A 26,792-nucleotide genomic window follows, 5' to 3' on the forward strand; every position below is an offset into this window, starting at 1 on the left:
TTGCATTTTAAATTTTAATTAACACCGCTACAAACTGATTTACAGTTGTGTATAAAATTGAAAACAATGAGGTCAAGTCCAAGTACATTGCATTTAAATAGCCTAAATAAGGTTGCTGCCGCATAGAAAAGCAAGGTGGAATAAACCCAGGGTGGGGAGAAAAAAAGGTTTGAAAAATGCAACTACTTCCTGCAGCTTGTACAATATCACACTGCATTCCCACTGAGCCACGCCATACTCATTTCCAACTCAATGTTACCCAATACTGAGGTAACCCAGCCCTTTCAGATCACATGCCAGTTGATCTGCATTTGGTTTGAAAACAGTGGAGGTGCAAATGTGAAGTCCGGCTGATGAGACTAGCCAATTTTTTTTAAAAAAGGAGTTCACCATTTATATTAAAAAGTAATTTGAATCCTCGAGGCAGTCTACACCCTGCAGGAATGCAGTACTAGTGTTCCAAATTATTCTAGATGATTTTCACAATAGCTGCTTTACCACAGAGTGCTAGTCTAGCATTTGCAGTTACAAAAATCCAAGATTTTAAAACAAAGCAACATGCTCAAGCACTGTTCACTATCATCTTCATGCAAGAGAGCTAATTAATACAACAAAAAAATCCTAGTCATCCCCCTGCTGCATATTTACACCTCATCTGTACACAAACCAAATTAGAGATTTTTTTAAACCAGTAGTTTAGCTTTACAACTGGAAGAAATCTGGGTTGCGTAGCTTGGAGTCAAGATAGCCAGACCAGAGGAGTTAAAGATCACTTAAACTTCGATTACTGCAAACAAACTTCATGCCAGTCCTTAAAGTTAATAGGATCAATTGAACATCACATTAATCACATTACAGGAACCAAGTTTATTAAAAAAAAAATTCACATCAGATGTAAGAGGAAACTGGACTTGGTATTAGCCATATCAGATGAAACTGTAATACACCAAGTGAACACAAATCTACTGGCAAGTTAAAAACAATGAAATTCTTAAACTAGTATAAACCTCAATACCTGGTATGGGATAGAATTATACATCTGCATGTCTGCAGAAAAGTTATACTAAAATTTACTCCAACTGTTCTTCATCTCCCTTCAGCATCTCTTCTTCCTCTTCTGCTGTCAATTCCTTGTCCTCAGCTGCAACATCTGCCTCCCCAGCCCCTTCCTCTGCAGTCCCTTCTGCCTCCCCCTCAACCTCTATCCCTTCTACAGCCTCTTCGTCCCCCATACCCTCTTCCTCCGCCTCCCCAGTTTCCTCCTCTGCATTTTCTTCAGAGGGATTGGCCATCTCTTCCTTCATTCCATCAGTGATGCTGCTGTCCCCTGCATCTTCACCCTCTCCTTTGTTCTCAACGTTGATGGAGCTATCCTTCAGACCATCACCTTCAGCAGTCTCATCAGCAGCATCCTCTTCATCTTTGTCTGGATCATCAGTGAATGGATTCTCACCCTGACCAAAAAGAAAAGCAGCAGCTTTTAATAGAATTCCTGGAACAAATGACTAGTATTAATCCTAACAGGCATGTGGTCAGATAGCCAAGTTTTCCTTTCCAGACAACTTTTTGTTAATATTGAAAATGAAAATCGCTTATTGTCACGAGTAGGCTTCAATGAAGTTACTGTGAAAAGCCCCTAGTCGCCACTTTCCAGCGCCTGTCCGGGGAGGCTGGTACGGGAATCGAACCGTGCTGCTGGCCTGCTTTAAAAGCCAGTGATTTAGCCTGGTGAGCTCAACCAGCCCCTGTATTGTAGCCCCATTGTATTACATTACAATGGTCATGTGCCTCTCTCCACACACGTGACTCTGGGCCAGGATTGAACCCAGGTCCTAGGTGGCGTGAGGCAGCAGTGCTAACCAGTGTGCCACCCCCAGACCAGCAATTTAATGCTACCGTCTCTCAAATCATCCCTTATATTTCTGCAACGCATAAGGAATAGAATTCACTCATTCAACAGCTTCATGGCCATTTCTACTTCATGGGCAAAGTGCTAGTCAAAGCATTGAGGCAACCCAGCAAGTTCCTTACTCTGCCCTAACATGGTTTTGTTTTTAAAAAGGTTAAATAAAAATCAGACCTTAAATGTGCATCATGATTTTACTGACGTCCAATAGTGATACAAAGAGTTTTAATGGCAATCAGTAAAAATACCCAATTGGTACTAATTTTTTTTAAATCATTTGTTAGCACTGCTGCCTCAGTGCCAGGAGGAGATTGCACGTTCTCCCCGGGTGCTCCAGTTTCCTCCCACAGTCCAAAGATGTGCTGGTTAGGTAGATTACCCGTGCTAAATTGCCCCATAGTGCCTAATAGTTAGATGAGGGTAGGGGAGTGGGTCTAGGCAGGGTGCTCTTTCAGAGGGTTGGTGCAGGCTTGGTGGGCCAAATGGTCTCCTCCTGCACTGTAGATTCTATAATAGAGACAATGCCCCATATCATCATGGCTGCACATGACACCATGTAGTTTACATTCAGAATTGAAGAATAATGGAGCTACTAATCTGCAAGCCAGAGTTAACAGCACGAGTTCTTCCAAGTTTCAAACCCAGAAAACCAATCAATACCCAATTTTTCATGGCAGTTGGTTGCTAAATAGAACAACCAACAAGATATTCCAGTTACCTTCTTGTACTTCTCCAACATTGCTGCAATGTTGCGGTTATTCAGGACACTCCTCGCAACAACAAGACTGCCCTTCTTGGCTTTCTCCAACATCATCTATTATGGAAGAGAGATGGTCAAGAACAATCGAAGAATAAAGCTGGTTGGCACTTGCTCAAATAATAATTTGCAGTATGTCAACTGTACCCAATTACAAAATTCAAAATAAAGCTTGGCTGATTAAGAATTTAATTCCAGCATTCATACTTACAAATTAGTCAGGTTAGAATAAAAAACACAGATCTATTGAATTCACATTTTAGGACAGGCTAACATCCTACTCTGGTGTCACACTCACAGCTCATGTGCCATCCTTTTGCTCATATTTGGGACTTAATTGGCTGGTGTACATTTCTGAAGTCAACTTAATAGACTAACATAATATAGACTAATATAATCTAGTATAGACAAATGAAACTGGGACTAGTTTCTCTCAATAGTAGAACCCCAAAGCCATGAAAACACAGGTGGTTCACCGAAAGGACATGCCGATGCTGTGGAGTACGTCCAGAGGGATCCTTTAAATGTAGTTGTACATGTTAAATTGCAAAGTAGTTTCACTTAAGACTCAAATAGGGAAGATAAACTTCATAGCCAGATAAATTTATTTTCCCCATGCACTTCGTGCCAGTGCAACAGTGCTAGACAACCCTGCAGAGATATCACATGAAGCAGAATTGAATACTAATCCCAAGAAAAAAGATATATTACAAAACAACCTGAAACAGTTGACCGTGTTCTACACAAAGCTAACCCATACTTCACAGAACTCTCCAAAAGGAAATCAATTAAAATCCCTGTGGCTCACTTCCAAACAGCCATTATTTCCATTGGCTAACGCACAGCCATTTCAGCCCACCATCCCCTGAGGGGAAAAAAACTCTGCTTCCAATCACTTCAGCTCAAGGGAGGTGCAATCGAGTGATGCCAAATTTTGCTCTCATCCTGCTTGATACGGAATGCACAGCATAGAAAATCAACCCAAGTGACCCTTGAATGTGTCAACTTTCATGCTCCCCAATATCAAGTGCCCTTTGTCGGGGCATTTGTGTCATAAGCAAACTCAATTCTTTTTACACAAAGTTGACAGACTGAAGGGGAGGGAAGAGAGAATAACCTTGCACTGGCTGGTAACATTATTCTTGCTGCCACTCAAGCTGGAATTGACTGACAGACCAGGAATTAACCTCTGGACTCAGAGGGTAGCTGAGTTTAAGGAATCCATATGGGAAGGTGGTGAAAACAATAGGAAAAAAATGGGCATTTAAGGTTATTTTTTAAAAGCAACCCAAAGTTAGGAAACTAGATAATCTGCTGCCTATAACTAAATTTCTCTTCTTTTAACAACACTTACCCTGCGGTTCCAGCCATGAGCAGGTGATTTCAGATGTCGCATAAGGACAGCATTCTGAATGGGTATAAACAGATCACAGGCCACACAGTGCGCCGCCTCCACTTTCTTCATGAAATGTTCCAGCCCAACATCTACAAAACAATTAGTGAATTAGATATAGCAAGGAAAAAAGACAGTAGCACAAATTCAAATGAAAGTGTGAGGGGTTGGGACTGGAAAATTACAACAATGAAATTGGTTTAGGAATCACAGCATTCTTATAATAAAACCTATCATTAGCAGGAATTACCTGTACCAGTCTGGTCACAACACATGAGAAGCAGTTAGCCTTTTGAATAGGAATGTAGACAATTGCATTTTTTATTAATACTTTCCAGGTGTGGTAGAAACTGATGTTGGGTATTCGATCTCAATATTCACCGGCACATTGTACCTAACAAGTCTTTTTTGTTAGTAAAATGAAAAGCCAAGTGTGCACGTTTCTCTACCGCTGTGCACTATTTCCTGAATCACAGCCCACTAATACGGTGCTACAATTTTATGCAACATGGGTAAATATTCCAGTGGGCAACACTGGATCCCGGCCCCGGATCACTGTCCGTATGGAGTTTGCACATTCTCCCCGTGTCTGCGTGGGTTTCAACCCCAAATATGTGCAGGTTAGGTGGATTGGCCACACTAAATTGCCCCTTCATTGGAAAAAAAAAAGAATTGGGTACTTAAATTTTTTTTACAAGTGGTTCACACCCTGTTCTAATGTGGTCATATTTCCCCCCCCTAGAACTGCAATGATATGACTGCATTTCAAATCTGCGGTCCACTGTTTCCTTCCCTTAGCAGCAAGAGTACATTTTGTTGTCTGTGAAAGGAGACCCGGAGGCCAAGAAAAGTCTTGTTGGGTGAGTATCTGATGCTGGGTAAACAACAGTCAAGTTGGAAGTCTGAACATTGACTGAGCAGGCCAACCCATTTATAGGAAGAAGCGTGCATAATTTATACTGGATGATTTACACCAAGTCCTACACACCTTGCAACAAGTCTTGCTGCTGCATCAGCTGCTTTCTCAGGATCGTCTTGTCTCCAATTTGCTCCCGACGCTTCTGAGTTTTCTGAATCTTGTTTAGGATATATTCCTGAAGGAGATTCAAACAATATGCATGGTTCAAAAGGATTGTGGTTTACAACACGCATTGTCTCTAGTATGCAAAGATCTGTTGCCTCTCCATCCATACAGAAACCAATTTTTAAAAAAAAGATTAAGCCAAAAGGTGAAGGAACCACATAGATACATACATGCAAAAAGTCAGCAGTCTGCTTGTCAAGTCTGGTTGCAATGAACTTGAAAGTTTCTTTGTGGAACTTGCTGTCCACATGAGAAGAAATGTCCTCATCTTCAAAGGTTCGGAACTTACAAACTGAGCAGGCATACATTATCCTGCAACACAAAAGAACGTGGTATATAAAAGGTGAAACTGCAGAGTTTGAACAATGTAACACTAGAAGAACCCATTCACACCACTATGACCATGTACCTTTCTGCAAGACGGTCACGATTTTTCTTTGGTTTGTTTGCCTTCTTCTTTTCTTGCATCGTAGGAACTAATTAAAACAAAATCACCATTCCAGCACACGTTAGGTAGTAATTATCTGCATTTACCTCCCCCTTACAACACTATACAGTAGTTTAATCAGCCAAACACTGATTTCATATCTTTAACATCTATCACCCACAATCTAATATATTGCCCCTTTGTAAAATTACACAATCCCTGTCCTTACATTGTCAGTGCCAGAAAGATCAACTGAGATACACCATTCTTCAGGAGTCTAATGCAATCTAAATAAACTAAACGCTGAACAACCATTAAACAATATGCAGGAGAGTTGATGAACACTGAACAAACTCTTAAAATCCAGATCAATTTGCGGTCTCCCCATTCTCTTAAAATATAAGTTTAGAGTACCCAATTCATTTTTTCCAATTAAGGGGCAATTTAGCATCTTCAATCCAGCTACCTTGCACATCTTTGTGTTGTGGGGGTGAGACCCACGCAAACACAGGGAGAACGTGCAAACTCCACACGGACAGTGACCCAGAGCCGGGATCGAACCTGGGACCTCGGCACAGTGAGGCTACAGTGCTACCACTGCGCCACCGTGCTGCCCGTCTCCCAATTCTCACCCCATAACCAATGATGTGCAGGTTAGGTGGATTGGCCACTCTAAATTGCCCCTTAATTAGAAAAAAGAATTGGATCTGATTTTTTTTAAAATCCAGATAAATGTTTCCACCTCTGCTACCTCAAGGAGGCCCACACTACATTTAAAATAGTGAAACAAGAAAGTGCTCAGTTTACTCAGCTAATGTTAATAAGTTGTTTGTGGGGCAGCACGGCGGCGCTGTGGGTTAGCCCTGTTGCCTCACGGCACCGAGGTGCCAGTTCAAGCCCGGCTCTGGGTCACTGTCTGTGTGGAGTTTGCACATTCTCCCAGTGTCTGCGTGGGCTTCATCCCCACAACCCAAAGATGTGCAGGCTAGGTGGATTGGCCACGTTAAATTGCCCCTTAATTGGAAAAATTGAATTGGGTATTCTAAATGTATTTATTTTTTTGAAATAAGTTGTTTGTGCACCTGGTCGTTCTCCCCCAGATGGCCTACCACTGGCAGCCTGGCTTTCAGCCATTTTAGGTCCAGGCTTTAAAATTTCCCTTCCTAAGTCCTCCACTTCTGACTAAGAGTTTGATTCGTACCTTCCATCCATAGAGCACTTTATTGGGGATCTTTCGACCTTGAGGGCACGCCATAAAATCAATTTAACACTATTTGGGCTTTGGTTTTTGCCAGTGCATTTCTTCCTTGTAACTTACTGGTATTGCTAATTCATGCTCTTACTGAAATTATTTTATTGACTTTATTTTAAATAGTCAGACTATTTGTAACATTTCAACTGAACTGGTAAAGGATCAGTAATTTGTGCAAAATTATTTTTACCCTTTGATTCAGAATTGAATTTGCAACTACTGCTAGGTAGAAATTGACTAATATTTACAAAATATGGTAGGCTCTTCAAACAGCAACTTGCTGACAATTTCTCAAGAGGCAAAAAGTGAAGATACATCGACAAGCGAAGGAAGAGAAGACAGATCGGCAGAAAAATATTCAACAGGATAGAAACTTCAGCTGTGCTCGATGCGAGGCACATGGAGGGAATTTCACAAAATAAAATCGGATCTTACAGCGCTTTGGCTTCTTCTCCCCGGCCTCTTTTCCCTCACCAGCCTAGGGGAGAAAGAAAAACACAGCTGAGCATTATTCTTAAAACTAGATACCTCTCCCATTTGGGCAGCAGGATAATCATGAAGAATAAATACCATTACTGGAAATACCGTACAAACATATGCCCATACCAGTCAGGTAATGGCCAACGGCTCCAGGTTGTGATGCATCCCAATAGAGACAGTCCTCATCAGCTAATAGTACTGATTGCTGTAGTAATAGCTCTTTTTTAAAAATAAATTTAGAGTACCAATAATTTTTTTCCCGCCAATTAAGGGGCACTTTAGCGTGGCCAATCCACCCAGCCTGCACATCTTTGAATTGAGGATGAAACCCATGCAGACACAGGGAGAATGTGCAAACTCCAAACGGACAATGACCCAGGGACGGGATTCGAACCCAGGTCCTCAGCACCGCAGTTCCAGTGCTAACCTCTGTGCCATGTCTCGCCCGTAATAGCTCATCTTTAGATAGTTAATTTTTTTTAAAAACAGGTTTGAACTGAACAAAGCATTAGATACCTTGTACAAGTTGTTTCAGCAACTAAGGCTTTTTCTATCAAAGCACATTTTAAAAATTTTTTAGAGTACCCAATTATTTTTTCCAATTAAGGGGCAATCGAGTGTGGCCAATCCACCTACCCTGCACATTTTTGGGTTGTGGGGGCGAAACCCACACAAACACGGAGAATATGCAAACTCCACACGGACAGTGACCCAGAGCCGGGATTGAACCTGGGACCTCAGCGCAGTGAGGCAGCTGTGCTAACCACTAGGCCACCGTGCTGCCCCAAAGCACATTTGATGTAACAATTATTTACTAAACTTCCAATTCCAGAAAGCAAATTTACCCAACAAAAAAGAACAAATGACGATGATATAATGACCAACTGTGCTCATTCTTTTTTAAACTGCATGTATTAAATTAACATCTCCTGTGTACATAGTAAATTCTCAAGAAATTCAGAACTTGCTTCCAGAGACTGGGAGCAACCCAAGCAAAAACACTTCTCAATACCAGTCCTAGTTTTACATTTGAAGCTTTCCAGTAGTTTCCTGCAGGCTTTACAGGAGTGCAGAGCCTTGACTGATCAAGACTTTAACTGGGCACCTCAAGAGAAAAGTTCAAGAGGCAGCAACATCATGCCGAGCTGTTCAATAGAGTCAGGGACATGCTGCTTATTCAAACCACACGTGGAAGATATTGGTCACTCGGCAGTTGTATGGTGAATCCTTACCTACCCTTTACTTCTCCCTCCCCACCACAGGATAATGAACAGAACCCAATCCTATACAAATGAAATAACGCTTGCAAGAGACCAAGCTCCTCCAGACCAAACAGCTACAACCCTGCAGAACACAATATTAAAGATTCACCGCCACTCTCTCGAATAATTCTCAGCTCTGCTTCTACTCTTAATACTCAATCACAGGAACGGAGTAAACAATTACTTACAGCACCATCTCCAGATTCACCACCTTCATCTTCGCCTGAAATGAAACAGTAATTTTAAGAACACAAGCAGAAATAGATAGTGCTATTGCATGATGCATTTCCCGGGTCGATCAATTAAAACGAGCACTGCTGCATAATTAAGGAAGTGCAAACAATTTAAGACGACAATGTAAATAAGAGCAAAGAGCACATTAAAATAAAAGCTGAAGACACACAAGTTAACTGCTTAGAGCGGAGCTAGCCAGTGTGCCACAGGATGAGATGTGGGCTCCAGCATATAAGAGTGGTGCTTATTGGTTAGCATATTGAACAGAAGGCTATTTACAAAGCAGAGGAAAAGCCCAGGATTAAAATAAACCGTTTCCCTGGCAGACTGTGCGACAGTCAGTGCAGGATCTCCGAATTAAGATAAGGATTTTTTTTGGCGAATAAGGGGTTATGGTCGGGCCGGAAAGTGGAGCCGAGTCCACAAAAGATCAGCCATACTCGTGTATACTGACCTACTCCTGTTCCTAGTTAAGTCTAATTCTGATTTCACCCCGCATTCACACGCAATTCCAGCAGAGGTCACTATATAACAATCAGGAGGAAAACTAGCCATTTCTCATTCTTCAACTAGGCAAGACTCCTGTATAGCTGCTGTGATCTGGTTAGATTTAGCCGACCATACAGCTGCTGTGCTCTGGTTAGATTAGTTAACTAGACACAACATACTTGAACCTTGGATTCTGCTAATGGACAATGACCAAGTCACTTTCAGTCTACAATGGTTTTCTTGGACTTTACCTTTATTCCCAACTAGCAAAAACTTGTAGCGTAGCACAGACCAGAGTTTTAATACTAGCAACCATCATGTATTTGTATGCCGGTATTAATGCAGATTATTAATATCCTATAGTCCCTGTAGTATTGCCTTAAAAGGGAAGAACTGGGGAGATTTCTTAATAAAAACTAAATTTAAAACGCAAACGGCCGAGATGGTCATCAACGAAGAGGCCCGACAACATCATCATTACTTCAACATGCCAGAGGGACAAGCTACAGACAGCCCGTTTCATTCCGGGGAGTTGGTGGCATTGTGGCTAGACTAATAATCCAGATCTGGGGACCCGGGTTCGAATCCCACCATGGCAGGTGATGGAATTTGAAAATGAAAAAAATGAAAATCGCTTATTGTCACGAGTAGGCTTCAATGAAGTTACTGTGGGGCAGCACGGTGGCATAGTGGTTAGCATTGCTGCCTACGGCGCGGAGGACCCGGGTTCGAATCCCGGCCCTGGTTCACTGTCCGTGTGGAGTTTGCACATTCTCCCCGTGTCTGCGTGGGTTTCACCCCCACAACCCAAAGATGTGCAGGTTAGGTGGATTGGACACTCTAAATTGCCCCTTAATTGGAAAAAATAATTGGCTACTCTAAATTTTTTTTTTAAATGAAGTTACTGTGCAAAACCCCTAACCGCCACATTCCAGCACCTGTCCGGGGAGGCTGGTACGGGAATCAAACCGTGCTGCTGGCCTACTTTAAAAGCCCGCGATTTAGCTGAGTGAGCTAAACCAGACCCAGAATTTAAACTCAATACAATATCTGGAAATCTGCCTTTCTTACCCAGTCTGGCCTACATGTGCCTCTAGACCCACAGAAATGTGGTTGTCTCTTTCCTGCTCCCTCGAGGGCAATTCAGGATAGGCAATAAAAGCTGGCACAGCCTGCAATTCCTTCATTCCATAGGAACGAATTTTTAAAAAATTACAAACATTCTTCCCTCCCCATTATCCAAGTTTGCGCAGGATGGGGGAAATGCATCATAAGAGGTAAATAAGCCAAGAACCCTATTCCAGAATATCATCTCAAATCTTGCCTGTAAATCGGGAAGAATTGAACAGACTGGAGGACATTCAGCATACCTGCATCAGATCCATTAGCATCTTCAGTTTTTGCCTGTTTGCTCTCTGGTTCATCGGTACTAGCTGTGGACTGCTTCCTCTTCCTACCAAAGCCTGGAATCACTTTCTTCATCTGTTAAAGATCAAAGAGAGCTCAATTCCCATGCTTCAAGTATAAATATCATATATCAACATTTTTTTAAATATAAAAGTGTGCTGAATAGGTCTCCCATTTTGTTTGGTGTGATGTGTGTAAGCTGTCTGCAAACACTCCGTACTAGCCTCCAAGGATGGTATGTGTTGAAGGCGCAGTTTCCATTCCCCATTCAAGGATGACATGGGTCGAAGAAGGCGCAGTTTCCATTTCCCATTCAATTACTTTGGTCCACGCTAACTTGGGGCAGAAGACAGCACATTCCCCATCCAAGCGGAGGTTAACACCAATATTTGTTGTCCCGAGGTGAAGGTGGTACACAAGACCACTTCCTGAAATACCGGCAATGCTGTACAACATTCAGGTTATACAGCACTGGTCAACTTTGGACATTTCATAGAAGTGGAGACTCCAAATGTAAACTATTCTTTTTTGAACAAGACAGGCTATGATTTCCTTCGACTGGTGTTGGCTACATAATTAAATATATTAAAAATAGAACACAAAACTGCAATACATTCCCATGTACATTTACAACATTCAGGACATCATCAACTCATGACTGATGATCACCATTCTGTCACCACAGCACACTCGCTTCTTTTGAATGGGATCATGGAAATGCTTTCATCAGTTTCATGGAATAATACATGTATCAGATGGACTTGTCACTGACCAAATACAACCCGCTAGCCACTGAGCTGTTTACAGTGTGCCAACGCCCCAATCTCCTCAAAACTCTACAAAATACACTAAAACATGGAAGGAAGAGAGACAAGGGAAAAGTTAAAATATCAAATGTGGGATTATTACATGGCTCGGTAGAGCAAAATCCTTCACCAAAATCTAATTCTGGAACTGGAGAGCAAATTCTTCAAGTCATGCACATGCATTTTTCTCATTTTGCTAAGACACAATTTTTTTTTTTTTTAAGGGGCACTAAATTGAAGTGAATTGTCCAATAGGTTCTAAATTGAGGAAATAAAGTTAATGAGCTTGTGATTCCTGCATCACAAGGCAAAATAGGCACTGAATGATCTCACTATTAACAGGTTGAAGATTGTCCACATTTAAGAGAACAATGCCTTGACACACTTGCACCAATCCCTAAACAGGGGCAAAATAATCCACTGCAATTGCACTATCCGCATTACACACAGATTAACTAGAAATAAACCAACAAACTCCTAAACCAAGAATGCAAAGAGGGGCTGGCCCACCAGGGATTGAGTAATTGCCTCAATACTAGTTATTTTCCCAACTGTGTTCAGAAAATGAAGGAATAAATGCAAGAAACAGGGTATGCATGAAAGATGAATGTAGAAGAGAATTTTTAACTAAACCCCCTGAAGGGAGGATACTGGGGTATCAAACCCTGGTGAAATCACATCTGGAATACCGCATGTAGATTTTGCCTTCAGGGGACACAGAACAGCTACACCAGTGATCCCAGAACTTGAGAAATGTCAAAGAAAATTGACTAGTCTTTCACTCAAGTTTAAAACCATGAATGGCTAGGGCAGCACTGTGGCCTAGTGGTTAGCACAACCGCCTCACGGCGCTGAGGTCCCAGGTTCGATCCCGGCTCTGGGTCACTGTCCGTGTGGAGTTTGCACATTCTCCCCGTGTCTGCGTGGGTTTCACCCCCACAACCCAAAAATGTGCAGAGTAGGTGGATTGGCCATGCTAAATTGCCCCTTAATTGGAAAAAATAATTGTGTTATCTAAATTTATTTTTAAAAAACCATGAATGGCTTGGATAAATCTGCTTGCAGTTACTTCCTGTACAGCAGGAGCTATATTTAAAAAGTAAAATAAATTAGAAAATGTAGGAGGAATTGGCTTTCATTGAAAAGATGGCTAGGATATAAACAGAAAAGTAGAACAAGAAAACTCACTGGAGTGTCAGAGGAAATCGGACAGGTTCATATCAACAAATGGGACAGGAGTGCTAGCAAGGCCAACATTTATTGCCCGTTTCCAAGCGTCTTCAACTTTACATTGTCACCAACACCACGGAATAGCAACATTTTATTCCATATTTATTAATAGAATTCCATCACAATGGGATTTCAATTCATCTCCACATCTAGAGGCCTGAGCTTCTAGTTTCTTGGTAACTAGACATTGAAGGTTATTAGAAACGATTATGGGAATGCAGTGGATAGGTGGGTTAGATTGCTCCTGTCTGAAACTAATTTTCTCAAAATCAGCCAGTCATATCAGAAATCCAGGTTTAATCAGATGGCCCTATCATGCACAACAAAACAAATATTGCTAGCTATAATGGGAAACATTCCACCCCAAAGTAATTGAATTACTTTGTTTAAAAAAAAAGAGAATTTAAGGGGGGGGGGGGGGTGACAGATCAAGTGACTGAAAATGGTTTCAATTTAAAAACGTGATCGGAAAAGGAATGCTGCAATCTACTAAAACTGCTTCATTTAGCAAATAATTATAGATTATAGAAATATGCTCACTATTTGCACTGCAGAATCACTAAATATTAGGCCATGTTGTCTGAGCAGCAAGAGCCCTTGAATTTTCAAGCTAAATTGGACCTACTCAACTACTAATTAGATCCCCAATGACAGTACTCAATAAGGCACACTGCATTACATACTTTAGTGCAGCAATGACCCTTTCAAGACAACAAAAAAGGCCACTGCCCTCAGTTTAACTCTTTAATTTGAAAATTAGCATGTGCTGGTCAGTTCCAGGCTGCAAGTAAAACGCACAGATCAAGAAAAAAAAAACACACCATTTTGTTATCAACAACAGTCTGGGAGACCAGATATCACATTTTTAATACAATATCAAGCAGGGGTAGGGAAAAATCAGTTCACCTTTTACAATAAGACATCAAAACATCTTGCAATCCAAGACAGGAACTACAAAATTGTTTTCGCTAATTGCACATTTAGTTTAATAGACATCTGCGTGCAAATACCCTCGGTTGAAGTAGGATTGATTCATAGCTGATTTGATACCGATTACAAGAATGTAGAAATTGATATTGCTTAATGATGTTTCTCAAGTTTAATTAACCAGTTAATAATGCTAAGCTAGTGCACTGTCTTTAACAAAAGGGGTGGCATAACCTGGATTATAGATAACCTAGGAGATTCTTTTGAAGCACTTTAATTCTGCACTAGTTGAAACACTGCACATAAAAAAATGATCTTTTTTGGACAAACTGAAGCGGACCAATGTGATCGTCCAGCAAAAAAATAAATAAAACCCTATCCTTAACAAAAAAAAAACTCCCTCAATAAACAAACAAGGTTAAACTCTCCCAATCCCTCATTTTACCTATTAATTACTGGATAAAATAAAAAGTATTAAAAAAAAGGTACTTACGCCTCTGGTTCGAATCCTGTCTCTCCTTCGCTGTCTGGCACCTCCTAACGGTCTTCCCGATCCCTGAACTCTGAACAGGTCCATGGGGATAATGTTTGGGGAGAAGAGCGAAGGGAGGTTCCTGGTGGAGGAGGCGGTGGCGGCGTTGGGGCCCCTGCCTCCCATCGACAGCTCATTCCAGCGTGCAGACATTCGCCCGGAACTTGCAGGTGACATGAAGGGGTCGTTCCGATTGGGTCTGTTATATGGAGGCCGGTCTCTAGACCAGTTCTGGCCCCACTGGTTAGCAGGGCCGTATGGGTCACGTGCTTTGTTCTGGAACTGATCTCTGCGGGTCCCGTAGGAGCTGTCGTAGTGGTCATAGCGACCTCCATAGGAATCGTTATAATCAGGCCCATATTCACTGTAACCGTAGCCAGATCTGTACAGATCACGGTCATTCAGTGAAGACCCGGAGTCATAGGACTCGTAAGGTGTAAACCTGAAAGAGTCGCACAGCAAGCAAGGAATCTGGTCAGTAGCTGGAAAGTACCACGGTACAAGTCTGCAAGAAGTGATTGCAGACTAAAAAAAAACTAAACAACATAGCTTCAGCTAATGACATTTCAGCTAATCACAGAACCTATGTGGTTTGCAGTAAGTAAATAAGCACTGGTTGAACTGACCAGCCTCTAACAAATACTTCTATTGCATTTACTAAACTGCTAATTAACATAGCAGAAGGGTCAGTGAAAAGTTTAACTGATAAATCTCACAGCATGGATTAACAAATACAATATACTAAATAATAGTCCAAGATCTATCTCTTTTGGCTGTGCAGTTACTCTTGGAGCACACTGCCATTCAAAACATGTTGCAATATAGTAAACAGCAGAATGGAAAAATCCACCAATTTTTGGATTTTAGCCATTTTAAAGTTATATGCCATGTTAACTTTTATTTCTGGGGTGGGTGGGTGGGGGGGGGGGGGGAAAGGAGTTACAGAGACTATGAACTCAATGGCAACCTTAAAATGACAAAACAGAATTGTTTGGCTTATAGGTTTTTAAGCTTACATCATTTACCTGACGTCAATGAACACAATACCTTTGAGAACCAGATCTCGTCCTTACAGCGAGTAGAAAACGATGGGGATTTTTCCACCATGCTACACCTTCTATGCCACCAAAGCACATATTAATGCAGATACTCTGCTAAGGCAAGCCCCATTTACATCACCAATCTAGAATGAATTCAAATCCAGCCTCAATGGAATATTGTAATCAATTTTATTTTAAATGCCACTTGCTCTGACGTCCTCCCCGTGTGTGCGTGGGTTTCCTCCGGGTGCTCCGGTTTCCTCCCACAGTCCAAAGATGTGCGGGTTAGGTGGATTGGCCATGCTAAATTGCCCGTAGTGTAAGGTTAATGGGGGGATTGTTGGGTTACGGGGTTACGTGGGTTTAAGTGGGGTGATCATGGCTCGGCACAACATTGAGGGCCGAAGGGCCTGTTCTGTGCTGTACTGTTCTATGTTCTACAACTGTCTGAATTCAAGGAAGCAGCAAGTGGTGCGAAGACCAAGTTCGCTTGGTTTTGCATAGCTAACTACATGATTGGGTACATGAAATTGCAACACACCAGGATGTTTAAGCACATGCAATTCAGGTAACAAAAACGACCAGTGGCGTGCACAGCATAGGAGCTGCCTAGTTTTGAAACATTTAGGGTGGCTGGCTGATTTCTCATCGCCCCAATCTACATCCATGATCAAAATTTTGCACGTTAAATTTGACAATCAAATCTGCTGACTTAGAAGGAGCTACGGGAACAGTCGCCCTGCACATAACTAGCACTGATGCTAGTTATAATTCAAGGTTTATAAGGGGTCATGGGGCTGATTTAGCTCACTGGGCTAAATCGCTGGCTTTTAAAGCAGACCAAGCAGGCCAGCAGCACGGTTTGATTCCCGTACCAGCCTCCCCGGACAGGCGCCGGAATGTGGCGACTCAGGGCTTTTCACAGTAACTTCACTGAAGCCTACTCGTGACAATAAGCGATTTTCATTTTCATGTGCCTGAACACTGACAAATATGCAAGACAACGCTTCTGTCAACAGCTTGGAAACGCTTTGTAACAACCAGACTATCCTGACAAGTTCTACAAAGTATAAACTTCCTGAAAATTCAGCCAAATGTTTGATGAGGAGTATCCATGCTTTATGGACCAGAGCCATTTGCAACTAGGTTACATTATGCTGGTAAAAACAAAATTATAGCAATCTCCTCTTCCCTGCAGAGTAGGTAATTTCAGTCCATCAAACCTATGCTGCTATTTAGTTTAATCTTGGCTGATCTGTACCTCTGTATCTACTGGTCTTTGATCCTGTAATGTTCACCGAACAAAAATCTGCTCCATTTAAAATATCAACTCACCCAATTTCCTAACATGCAACAGAATCTCTTCACACTTATTTCTCTAACCTTTAAAAAGCCCAGACTTCAATGAATTGCTATTTTGTGCCCCTTTCACTCACTTCAGTGGTATCCTATATTATATGCCTTTGCATCACAAAGTGCGAACTAGTGGTTGGGGGTTACGTAATTAGTGTGGAAAGATAGTCAATGGTGGTCATTAAATAGGCTCTACAATTCAGAAGTTGTCAACTAAAACATAAACCCAATTATCAGTTTTACCTACAAAACCACCAAACAATATAGGAGTTATCCTGACTATTCTACCAATTCAAAAACTGCCCATTTCAAATGTTCGTGGAATCATCAACCGTCCAGAGGAGCCTGTTTAAAGTTAGACAATTCCAGGAAGCTTCGCAATCCTAAAGTTGACAGCAAGTTTTTTTTAAAAAGACTTTTCACTATGACCCACACTTGTCGTCAATTGAGAGCCCAGAGACTGAATTGCAAACAGCAAATTTTAAGCATATAGAGCAAATATTCTAAGTGAGAAGATTGTATCCTTAGGTATTTTCAAAGTTTACTTTAAAATTTGGACAATTGAAACTCTCCATTAAAAAATACAGATACACAAGAGAAAAATGTGTTCTTGTCTGGGTGCAATGCCTTTAAAGAGAAATTAACTGCTCTTCCTGTTCTGCACCAAAATTCCAACAAATACCTGTTGTCCTGGTAAGTTTCTTGCACCTGGTTTTCAGTCTCTAGCTGAGAAAGCATATCCAAGCGTTTGTTGATCTTAGCAATGATGGTATCTGTAGCTGTATTTTTGGGAAGCTCCCAAGACTTATTGCCAGCATTGTAGCCATAATTTGTTGCAGAACTGGGTATAGTATCCTGGGTGTAACTGTAATCATAGCCATCGTATTCTGAAAAAGGGAAAATTATATATATATATATATTTTTTTTTAAACGTAGAAATCTTAATAATTGATAGCTATCCGAGATGTGCATGCATGGTAGCAGTGGTTAGCACTGTTGCTTCACAGCGCCAGGGTCCCAGGATCAATTCTTGGCTTGGGTCACTGTCTGTGCGGATTCTGCATGTTCTCCTTGTGTCTGCGTGGTGCTCCAGTTTCCTCCCACAAGTCTCGAAAGACATGCTGTTAGGTGAATTGGACATTTGGAATTCTCCATGTACCCAAACAGGCGCCAGAATGTGGCGACGAGGGGCTTTTCGCATTAACTTCATTGCAGTGTTAATGTAAGCCTACAATAAAGATTATTATTATACCTCCAAAGTCGAAATTTTGGAACATACCCATTTTTCAGGAATTAAAACTGGATTATCGCTCAAACTTCACATTTACTGGCTGTGACCAAATACATTAACAGTAAACATACCAAATACCTTGACTGCTGAAACACTCATACCTTGAAAATATCAAGTACTAAAAAGGAATCAAATGTAATTTTAAGGATGACAAGTTTAAAACAATATCATAGTCAAGAGCATATAAAAGCTGCAAGCATCTAATATTGCTGGTTTTTAAAAAAAGAAATGCTTCATTTGTGAAAATTCAACGGCCATCGCAATTCAAGATACGCCACTTTATTTTTTAATTTATGAAAAATTAAAATGACCATCACTAGTTACTTATCACAGACTGACGATGACCATAACCTATAACTTTTTTTTAAATTTAATTCCTGGGAAGTGAACACCAGTGGAAAAGCCTGTTGCCCATCCTTAACTGCCAAGGTGGTGGTGAGCAACCTTCTTTAACCAGTGCAATCCACAGGGACACTGCTCCTGGATTTTAACCGAGCAACAGTGGAGAAACAGCATTACACTTCCAAGTCAGGATGGTGTGGCAACTTGCTATGGTGTTCTTATGCATCTGCTACCCATGTCCCACTAGGTGGTGGAGGTGTTGGTGGCTTGCTGCAGTGCTTCTTGTATCTGGTATACACTGCTGCCACGGTGCAATGGAGGGTGTAAACATTTATGGTGGCAGATTTTGGGTAGCAAGGCAGCAGTGGTTAGCACTGCTGCCTCACGGCACCGAGGTCCCAGGTTCGATCCCGACTCTGGGCCACTGTGCGTGTGGAGGTTGCACATTCTCCCCGTGTTTGCGTGGATTCCGCCCCCCACAACCCAAAGATGTGCAGGGTAGGTGGATTAGCCACGCTAAATTGCCCCTTAATTGTAAAAAATTAATTGGGTACTCTAAATTTATTTAAAAGGATAGGTCATTATTAGCAGGGGTCAGCACCTGCAGGACAAGTTTCATTACAAAAGGAATTATGTCAGTGAAACCTGCTCAATGAGGCCTTATTGTGTTAATACCATATTTACATAATCAAAGATGCAACAAAAAATGTTTTTAATAAAATTGTCACAAGTAGGCTTACAAGAACACTGCAATGCAGTTACTGTGAAAATCTCCCAATCGCCACATTCCAGCACCTGTTCGGGTACACAGAGGGAGAATTCAGAATGTCCAATTCACCTAACAGCATGTCTTTCGGGACTTGTGGGAGGAAACCGGAGGAAACCCACACAGATACAGGGAGAACATGCAGACTCCACACAGACAGTGACCCAAGCCGGGAATCGAAGCTGGGACCCTGGTGCTGTGAAGCAACAGTGTTAACCACTGTGCTGCTGTGCCACCCACAGAGTACCCAATTCCCCCACCCCAATTACAGGGCAACTTAGCATGGCCAATTCACCTACCAGGTACATCTTTAGATTGTGGGAGTGAGACCCACACAGACAATGTACAAACCCCACACGGACAGTAACCATGGCCGGAATCAAACCTGGATCCTCGGCACTGTGAGGCAGCAGTGCCAACCACTGTGCGGCAGCAGTGCCAACCACTGTGCCACCCTTAGATGCAAACAAAATAAGGAATGGAAATGTGCGCTCATTAAGAGGTGTGATTACAGCAACAGTGCATTGTGTCGTCACCTGCCATCCACACAGACCTCCTCGGTGGTATCAGGAACAGAATCCACGATCTGTAACCTAAGCTCACCGAGGCAAGTTAGAAGTGCTTCTACTGACACCTAGCTGAGCAAACCTAAACCTTCTTGGTAGGGAAGCTTCCCTGATTGCAAATCTTGCTGGGTCATTTGTAACAAAATGATGCAAGGTCAGCAGGGATCAACAATGCCTGTCGTCAAATTAGCATACTCGCATCATCAGATCCCACCCCATCAAAAGCAGCCAGCATTTAAATGTACCTTTTGCCTCAGTAAAAAATGAATACTCATGAGACAGGCAACAGACACAGAAAATATTACCTTGAGAATTGGTGGCTCCAGTGTTCCAAGATTCACCAGTTCCATAGCCTGCAATAAATATTTAAATAAAATCCATCAAGTCCATATTTCACACTGAATACATTGTGATACTCAATTATTTTACAATACAAACAGAAGATAGTGCCATAAAACAAAGCAATGGCACAGTAAGGATGTTTTCTTCAGCGAACAGTTTTCAAAACACAAAATAATGTTAACCCGAAATAGGCTTCTCTCAACTAAAATACATGTATTAGTACAGAATGAGTCCCAAGACCAGTCTATCTCAAGTTAGCTAACTACAGTCAAGGTTATGAAGACGGAGCTCAAGATGAACAATTCAGCCAGTACTCCATTTTACAGATAACTTTGTGCTATCTGCGGGAGGCAAATCTAGAACACCCTGTAATCATAATCTAGGCTCATAAAAGAAGAATGATACTGGCAGGGGAGGACATGGCAGGACTGCCAGAACTCAACTAAAGAAACAGTCTTTTTCTTTTTGCAGGTTCCAAGAAATCAACTCAAGTCAGAACAAAATAAAGCTATCAAAAATTATTCAGAACCATGTGATGTTACGGTATGGGGGGAATTGTGGGTGTTATGGGGCTGTTAGCTGCATATTACTGCTTTTTGCTATACTTTTTGTTATATTTTCTGCAAAAAATTCCAATAAAAAAATTTAAAAAAAAAAAAAAAAAAATTATTCAGAACCCAATTCCATTAGTTCCTAGAGTCAGTGGAAATAATGTTCGCTGGCAACAGTAAATCTGTTTCTCTCCACAGATGCAGACAGTTTTGCTGAATATTTCCAGCACTTTGCTTTTATTACTCTCAACTGCAGTATTTTGCTTTTATCCCTTGGTTTCCTTTTGCCCAGCTTAATTTTAAAACTGGCTGTACTCTGCTCCACTACCAATGCCTTCAATCACCTCCTCCCCACTAAAACTGGCTGTACTCTGCTCCACTATCAATGCCTTCAATCATTCCTCTCCCCCCCCCGCTAAACTCCATCTTTTAAAATCTTCGCAAAAACGTTCAAACATATTTGAAGACACACTTGTACACTTTCTTACAATTTGTCACCAAACAGGAACATTCACCTACAAATTATAACAAGATGCCTTTACCGCCCCCTACTTTAGTCAGTGGAATGTCAGGAGAAGAACGTGCACGCAAGGACATGCAGCTGGATCTCATTGGGACAGGAGAGGGAAAGAAAGATCAAATGGGATTTAGCTGGGACAAGAATCCGCATTGTGGGACAAAAGTGAAAAAAGGCAATATGGATACAGATGAGATGTTCAGTCTCAAAATAATCATGGTATGGACTAAGATATTGACAGAGGGAAACAGTACATGTAATCCATTTTCCCTACAATTTCAATATTCACTGTGAACCAGAAGACAAATTATTTTTGTTTTAATTTTTTTTATAAATGTAGAGAACCCAATTAGTTTTTTTCCAATTAAGGGGCAATTTAGCATGGCCAGTCCACCTACCCTGCACATCTTTGGATTGTGGGGGCAAAACCCACGCAAACACGGGGAGAATGTGCAAATTGCCGTAAATTTAATTTTTAAAAAGGATCCCGAGCCAGTGTTCAATTCTAATCGGAAAGAAATGTCAATCGAACTGCTACTGCTGTCCTGACCCACCTCGTTGAGATCTTCGAAGACAGGTCAGGCCGAGGAGTCAGATAATAGTTTAATCTTCCGAGTTAGGACAGATTTATTTTTAAAAAGCATTTACAATGAATCAAGCAGCTGCCTTTGCCAAATTGCCACAGCACTGAAACTTGATGCCTCCTCATGCCCCTGATGCCAAGTCTTGCGAAACAGCAAAGCAGTACCAGGCGCCAAGATTTGTTTTTGTTTTTATATCTATACGCAAATACTTAACAACACCTATCAGGATTCTATTTCTAAATGAAATTTGGACCCTTTGTCTCTGGAGTACTCCTCACAGAACCATTGAGCCTGCGTCGACTCTTTGGAAGAATTATCCATTGATTGCACTCACCTATTTCCCCATAGCCCTGTAATTTGTTTCCGTTCAAGTATTTCTCCAATTCCCTTTTGAATATTTTATTGAACCAGTTCACATTGCAATAATCTACAGTAACAAAAATATTTCCTCTGGTTCATTTACCAGTCGCCTTGAAATCTGTCCTGTTTACCAACTCTTATGTATCAGCCGTGACTCAATTGGTAGCACTCACTTAAATCAGGGAGAGTGTTCCAAGTCCTACTCCAGGACTTGGAGTACAATATTCAAGGCTGATACTCCACTGCAGCAGTCAGACATTGTCTTTCAGAGATGCAGAACCGAAGCCATGTCTACCCTTCCAATTGTATGAAATAATGCCATGGAATCTGACAAAGAGGAGCAGGGTCCAGGCCAAAACAACCAATAAGTCGAAATCACTAAATACAGAATGATCTGGTCATGATCACTTGGCTATTCATGGAAGCCCACTGCATTCAAAATGGCTGCCATGTTTAGAAGTGCAGTCACAGGCAACATGGTGTCACAGTGGTTAGCACTACAGCCCCACAGCACTGAGGACCCAGATTTGATCCCAGCCCTGGGTCACTGTCCATGTGGAGTTTGCACATTCGCCTCGTGTCTGCGTGGGTCTCTCCCACAACCCAAAGATATGCATGGTAGGGGGATTGGTCATGCTAAATTGCCCCTTAATTGGAAAAAAAAATTGGGTACTCTAAATTTATAAAATAGTGCAGTCACTTCGGGACACCCTGCAGCCATAAACAGTGGTTGTGGTTGGTCTTGCTTCCACAGCAAATGGCTTCTCCTCAACTATTGCAGAACCATTGAACTGTCCTTTGCATCTCAACCAATAATAATCATCTTTGTTACAAGTAGGCTTACTAACACTGCAATGAAGTTACTGTGAAAAGCCCCTCGTCGCCACATTCCGGCACCCATTCAGGTACATGGAGGGAGAATTCAGAATGTCTAAATTATCTAATAGCATGTCATTCGGGACTTGTGGGAGGAAACCACCGCAGACAAGGGGAGAACGTGCAGACTCCACACAGGGACCCAAGCCGGGAATCAAACCTGGGATGCTGGAGCGGTGAAGCAACAGTACTAACCATGTGCTATCATGCTGCAAATCTCCCTTTTAACGATTTCTACTTTTAAGAGCAAACCCAGCACCTCCATATTCTTGGAGACTGTCACACACCAGCTGGATTATCAGCGCATGATTTTAGAAAGTCACAGCACTAGACATCAGGCCCCATTTTTATTCCCAGCGTAGTACATGCCTTTCCATGTAAATGCAGGATATGCAATACCTGTCCTTTCACCTCCCCCTTCACACTAGCCAAGGCCCAAAAGAACCCCTTCAAAGTGAATCCGCAGTTTACTTATACTCCTTACAATTGTATGCTCTGTTCAGCTCATGATGTAGTCATCCTGTATGTAGGCTGGTTGCCCACTTTTGAGGGACACCTCCATTCAGCCTGCATGGCCATAAGCTTCCTGTTGCTTGAATTTCCCACCTTGCTTCCATTCTGGGACAGCCCAGCCCATGGCCCACTACAGTGTTCCACTGAAGCTCAACACAAGCTCAAGGAACAGGCCCTCATCTGTAGTCGCAGCTTTCTGGACTCATGCTAAATAGTTTTGATCAAAATCTCTGGGTTTTTATTTCTTACCGGCTTGATCCTTTGGTTATCCCCTCAGGGCACGGTCAGATGGTTGCTTCTAGAAATGTAAATGGCACCAGTCCCAGAGGCTCTTCTCTCCTTTGGACTGCTGGTGGTTTAACGAGAGGGTCACCACACCTTAGGCAAGGCTGAGAAGGTGGGGACCTTCATGAATAATCTCAACTGGTACAGCAATTGAACCCACGCTGTTGACGTCACACCGATTCACGAAACAGCTGTCCAGCTAAGGGAACAAACCAAACACCCTCCCTCCCGCCCCCCCCCCCAACACACACACACACACATTGCTTATAAAGCCATCAGATTGCAGCTTCTCTAGCCACTCACACCTCATCTGGAGAACCGTCATCTCTTTACATCAGGACAGCTTTTACGGTGGCACAATGCCTTACAGCACCAGGGACCAAGGTTCAATTCCATCCTTGGATGACTGCCTGTGTGGAGTTTGAACTTTCTCCCAGTGTCTGCATGGGTTTCTTCCGTGTGCTCCGGTTTCATCCCAGAGTCCAAAGACGTGCAGGTTAGATGGACTGGCTATGCTAAATTGCCCCTTAGTGTCCAAAAGGGTAAGAGGGGTCACTGGGATAGGGAGGGTCAGTACATGCATTATAGGCCAAATGGCCTCCTGCACTGCAGGGATTCTATGTTTATATGATATACTCATTACCACTTTCCTTAGCATCATTAAATCTTCAGTCAGTTCACTGCTCCTGCCCTCCACACGTTCACTGACCTTCCCTCCTTCCAACCCCCTTGACCTCCCTCCACTGGCTTTTTAAAAACTCGTTCACAAAGGTACAGAAAAGAGTCAATTTGGCCCACCTTGTCCATGCCAGCCCGAGGACACCCAGGTGCCCTTTATAATCTCACCTTCCTACACTAGGCCCACAGTCTTGTAGTTTACAGCACTTAAGGTGCATGGAACATACAACACAGTGCAGAAGGAGGCCATTCGGCCTATCGAGTCTGCACCGACGCACTTAAGCCCTCACTGCCACCCTAACCCCGTAACCACTCCTAACCTTTTTGGTCACTCAGGGCAATTTATCATGGCCAATCCACCTAATCTGCACATCTTTGGACTGTGGGAGGAAACCGGAGCACCTGGAGGAAACCCACGCAGACTCGGGGAGAACTTACAGACTCCAGTGACCCAGCGGGGGAATCGAAGCTGAGACCCTGGCGCTGTGAAACCACAGTGGTTAGGTGGATTGGCCATGCTAAATTGCCCGTAGTGTAAAGTTAATGGGGGGATTGTTGGGTTACGGGTTACGTGGGTTTAAGTAGGGTGATCATTGCTCGGCACAACATCGAGGGCCGAAGGGCCTGTTCTGTGCTGTACTGTTCTATGTTCTATGCTATCCACTTGTGCTACCCATGTGCTACTGTGCAGATCCAGGTCCCCTTTTTTTTAAAAAAAAGTTTAACGTCTCTGCCTCCACCAACCACCCTCTGCACTTTTATTAAAAAAGTTCTTCATGTCCCCCTAACACCTCTGCCACCTATCTTGAATCTATGTACCGCTAGTTCTTGACATCTTGGCCAAGGGGGAACAAATTTTGTCCCGTCCGCTTTACTTCTTCCCACTCATTTAAAGAAAAAATCCTGAGGACCCAGGTTCGAATCCCAGTCCTGGGTCACTGTCCATGTGGAGTTTGCACATTCTCCCCATGTCTGCGTGGGTCTCACCCCCACAACTCAAAAATGTGCAGGGGAGGTGGATTGGCCACGTTAAATTGGGGGAAGAAAAAATAACTGGGTACTCCAAATTTAAAAATTCTTAAAGAGCACCCAACTCTATCCCCTCCCTCCCCCCCCCCCCCCCCCCAACCAACCCCACTTAAGGGACAATTCAGCATGGCCAACCCTGCACAACCTTTGGGTTGGGGGGGTGCGAGATGCACGCAGACACAGGGTGAACGTGCAAACTCCACATAGACAGCGACCCGGGATCGAAGCCAGGTCCTCGGTGCCGTGAAGAGACAGCAGTGCTAACCCACCTTCCTCAACCCTCCACCCACCTCTCAATTTTTGCAAAGCATCCCTCAAGCCTTCCTGGTTCCAAGAGACAATAATAACCCCAATCTGCCCATTTTTTTTTCCAAGGGTAAGATTGTTTTCTCTCTTCCCCCCTCCCCTCCCTTGACCATTTGAATGTAGCATTTCCTTGCTTCCACCCTGTGCAGTGGGTTGGGTCTGGCTCCCCTGCGCGTGGCCGCGCAGGGCGCGCGCACACGGGGCTGGGTCGTGCACGCGACTGGAACAATCCACCGCGAGGAGCGGCCGCCATTTTGTAGCGTCTTGAAGGGGGGAAAAATATATATTAAAAAATGGAAGAGGGGGGGGTGGCGAAAAGATTTCAAAGGGGCGTCGGGAGACGCTGCGTTTTCTCTAATTCTGAGATCTAACAACTAAAAAAAGAAATACATGATTTGGCGACGAAATGTTTGAACCGCCCGTGGGAATCCCAGTTTTTTTTGGGGGGGGGTGAACAAACACAATCCGTCTTTTCTAATCAAGAGAACGGATTTTTTAAAAGTCATTTGGTTGTAATTTTTTTTTCAACTTATAGGACATAATGGCAGCCTGCGCGGTCAACCTAACGCGGCGGCCGCCTGATTGACAGCGGCCTGGGCCAATGGCGCGGTGGCGCGCCGGTCGCCAGCCAATCGGAACAGGGCCGGTGGGCGGGAGGCGGCAGCCAGCAGGGTAGGTTGGTCTTGTCTTTTTTTTCATCATGACGCGGCCCCCGGGACGGAAACAAAAGTCTTTTGGCGGAGACTGCGGACAAAACAAAACAAAAATCACCCCCCGCTACCCCGGCAAAAAAAACGCCAATCGCCACCTCACTCGGAGGATGGAAAAGAGCGTTTTAAGAGGTTCGCGGACATATATATCTACCCCCGCCGGAGCCGCTTACCGGAGTACCAGGAGTCCATCTTTAATTTCGTTGAATTCAAATAAAAAGCCTCCTGCGCCCCCCCGCTCCAGCAGAACTTTCCAGCACCGGAAGCACCCGCCCTCCGCCGCTGAATGGTGCAGACTGCGGGCCGGCTGGGCACCGCCCCCCCTGCACATTGGCCCGGCCGCGCCGTCCATCAGCGTCGACGTCACAATGCCAATCTGCCTAATGAGATGCAAGGTGAAAGTTGCAACCTTCAGCCTGCCCGCCATTGTTACTCGGAGATGCCCCTCCCCCTTTCCCCCCCTTTCCCCTCTCCCCCCCTTTCCCCCTCCCCCCCTT

General features: G+C 43.0%; 1 protein-coding gene across 2 annotated transcripts; it reads right to left on the reverse strand.

Annotated features, from left to right (window-relative positions):
• Positions 1-26,584, reverse strand: LOC119957217 (A-kinase anchor protein 8-like). 2 transcript variants are annotated; one of them, XM_038785047.1, is made up of 13 exons: positions 26,469-26,584; positions 19,850-19,897; positions 17,262-17,466; positions 14,148-14,628; positions 10,655-10,766; positions 8,750-8,784; positions 7,255-7,297; positions 5,550-5,616; positions 5,311-5,452; positions 5,045-5,150; positions 4,018-4,148; positions 2,625-2,720; positions 1-1,454 (listed from the first exon to the last, which is right to left on the reverse strand). In XM_038785047.1, exons 1-13 carry the CDS (start codon positions 26,485-26,487, stop codon positions 1,071-1,073), a joined length of 1,869 nt encoding a protein of 622 aa, XP_038640975.1. In that variant the 5' UTR covers positions 26,488-26,584; the 3' UTR covers positions 1-1,070. The 2 variants fall into 2 exon arrangements, with proteins under 2 accessions (XP_038640975.1, XP_038640976.1); XM_038785048.1 differs by lacking the exon at positions 26,469-26,584 and adding an exon at positions 23,537-23,560.
• Between the last annotated feature and the right edge of the window lie 208 nt (positions 26,585-26,792).

This window comes from Scyliorhinus canicula, chromosome 25 (assembly GCF_902713615.1).
Source record: "Scyliorhinus canicula chromosome 25, sScyCan1.1, whole genome shotgun sequence".
NCBI classification, from domain to species: Eukaryota; Metazoa; Chordata; class Chondrichthyes; order Carcharhiniformes; family Scyliorhinidae; genus Scyliorhinus; species Scyliorhinus canicula.

What these genes read in the sequence shown, in the direction of transcription:
- LOC119957217 (XM_038785047.1), bottom strand. An exon ending in GAAACTTACCAGGACAACAG is followed by an intron (nt 14,629 to 17,261) that starts GTATTTGTTGGA and finishes CGACTCTTTCAG; the next exon opens with GTTTACACCTTACGAGTCCT. An exon ending in TGTTGGAGAAGTACAAGAAG is followed by an intron (nt 1,455 to 2,624) that starts GTAACTGGAATA and finishes CTTTTTGGTCAG; the next exon opens with GGTGAGAATCCATTCACTGA.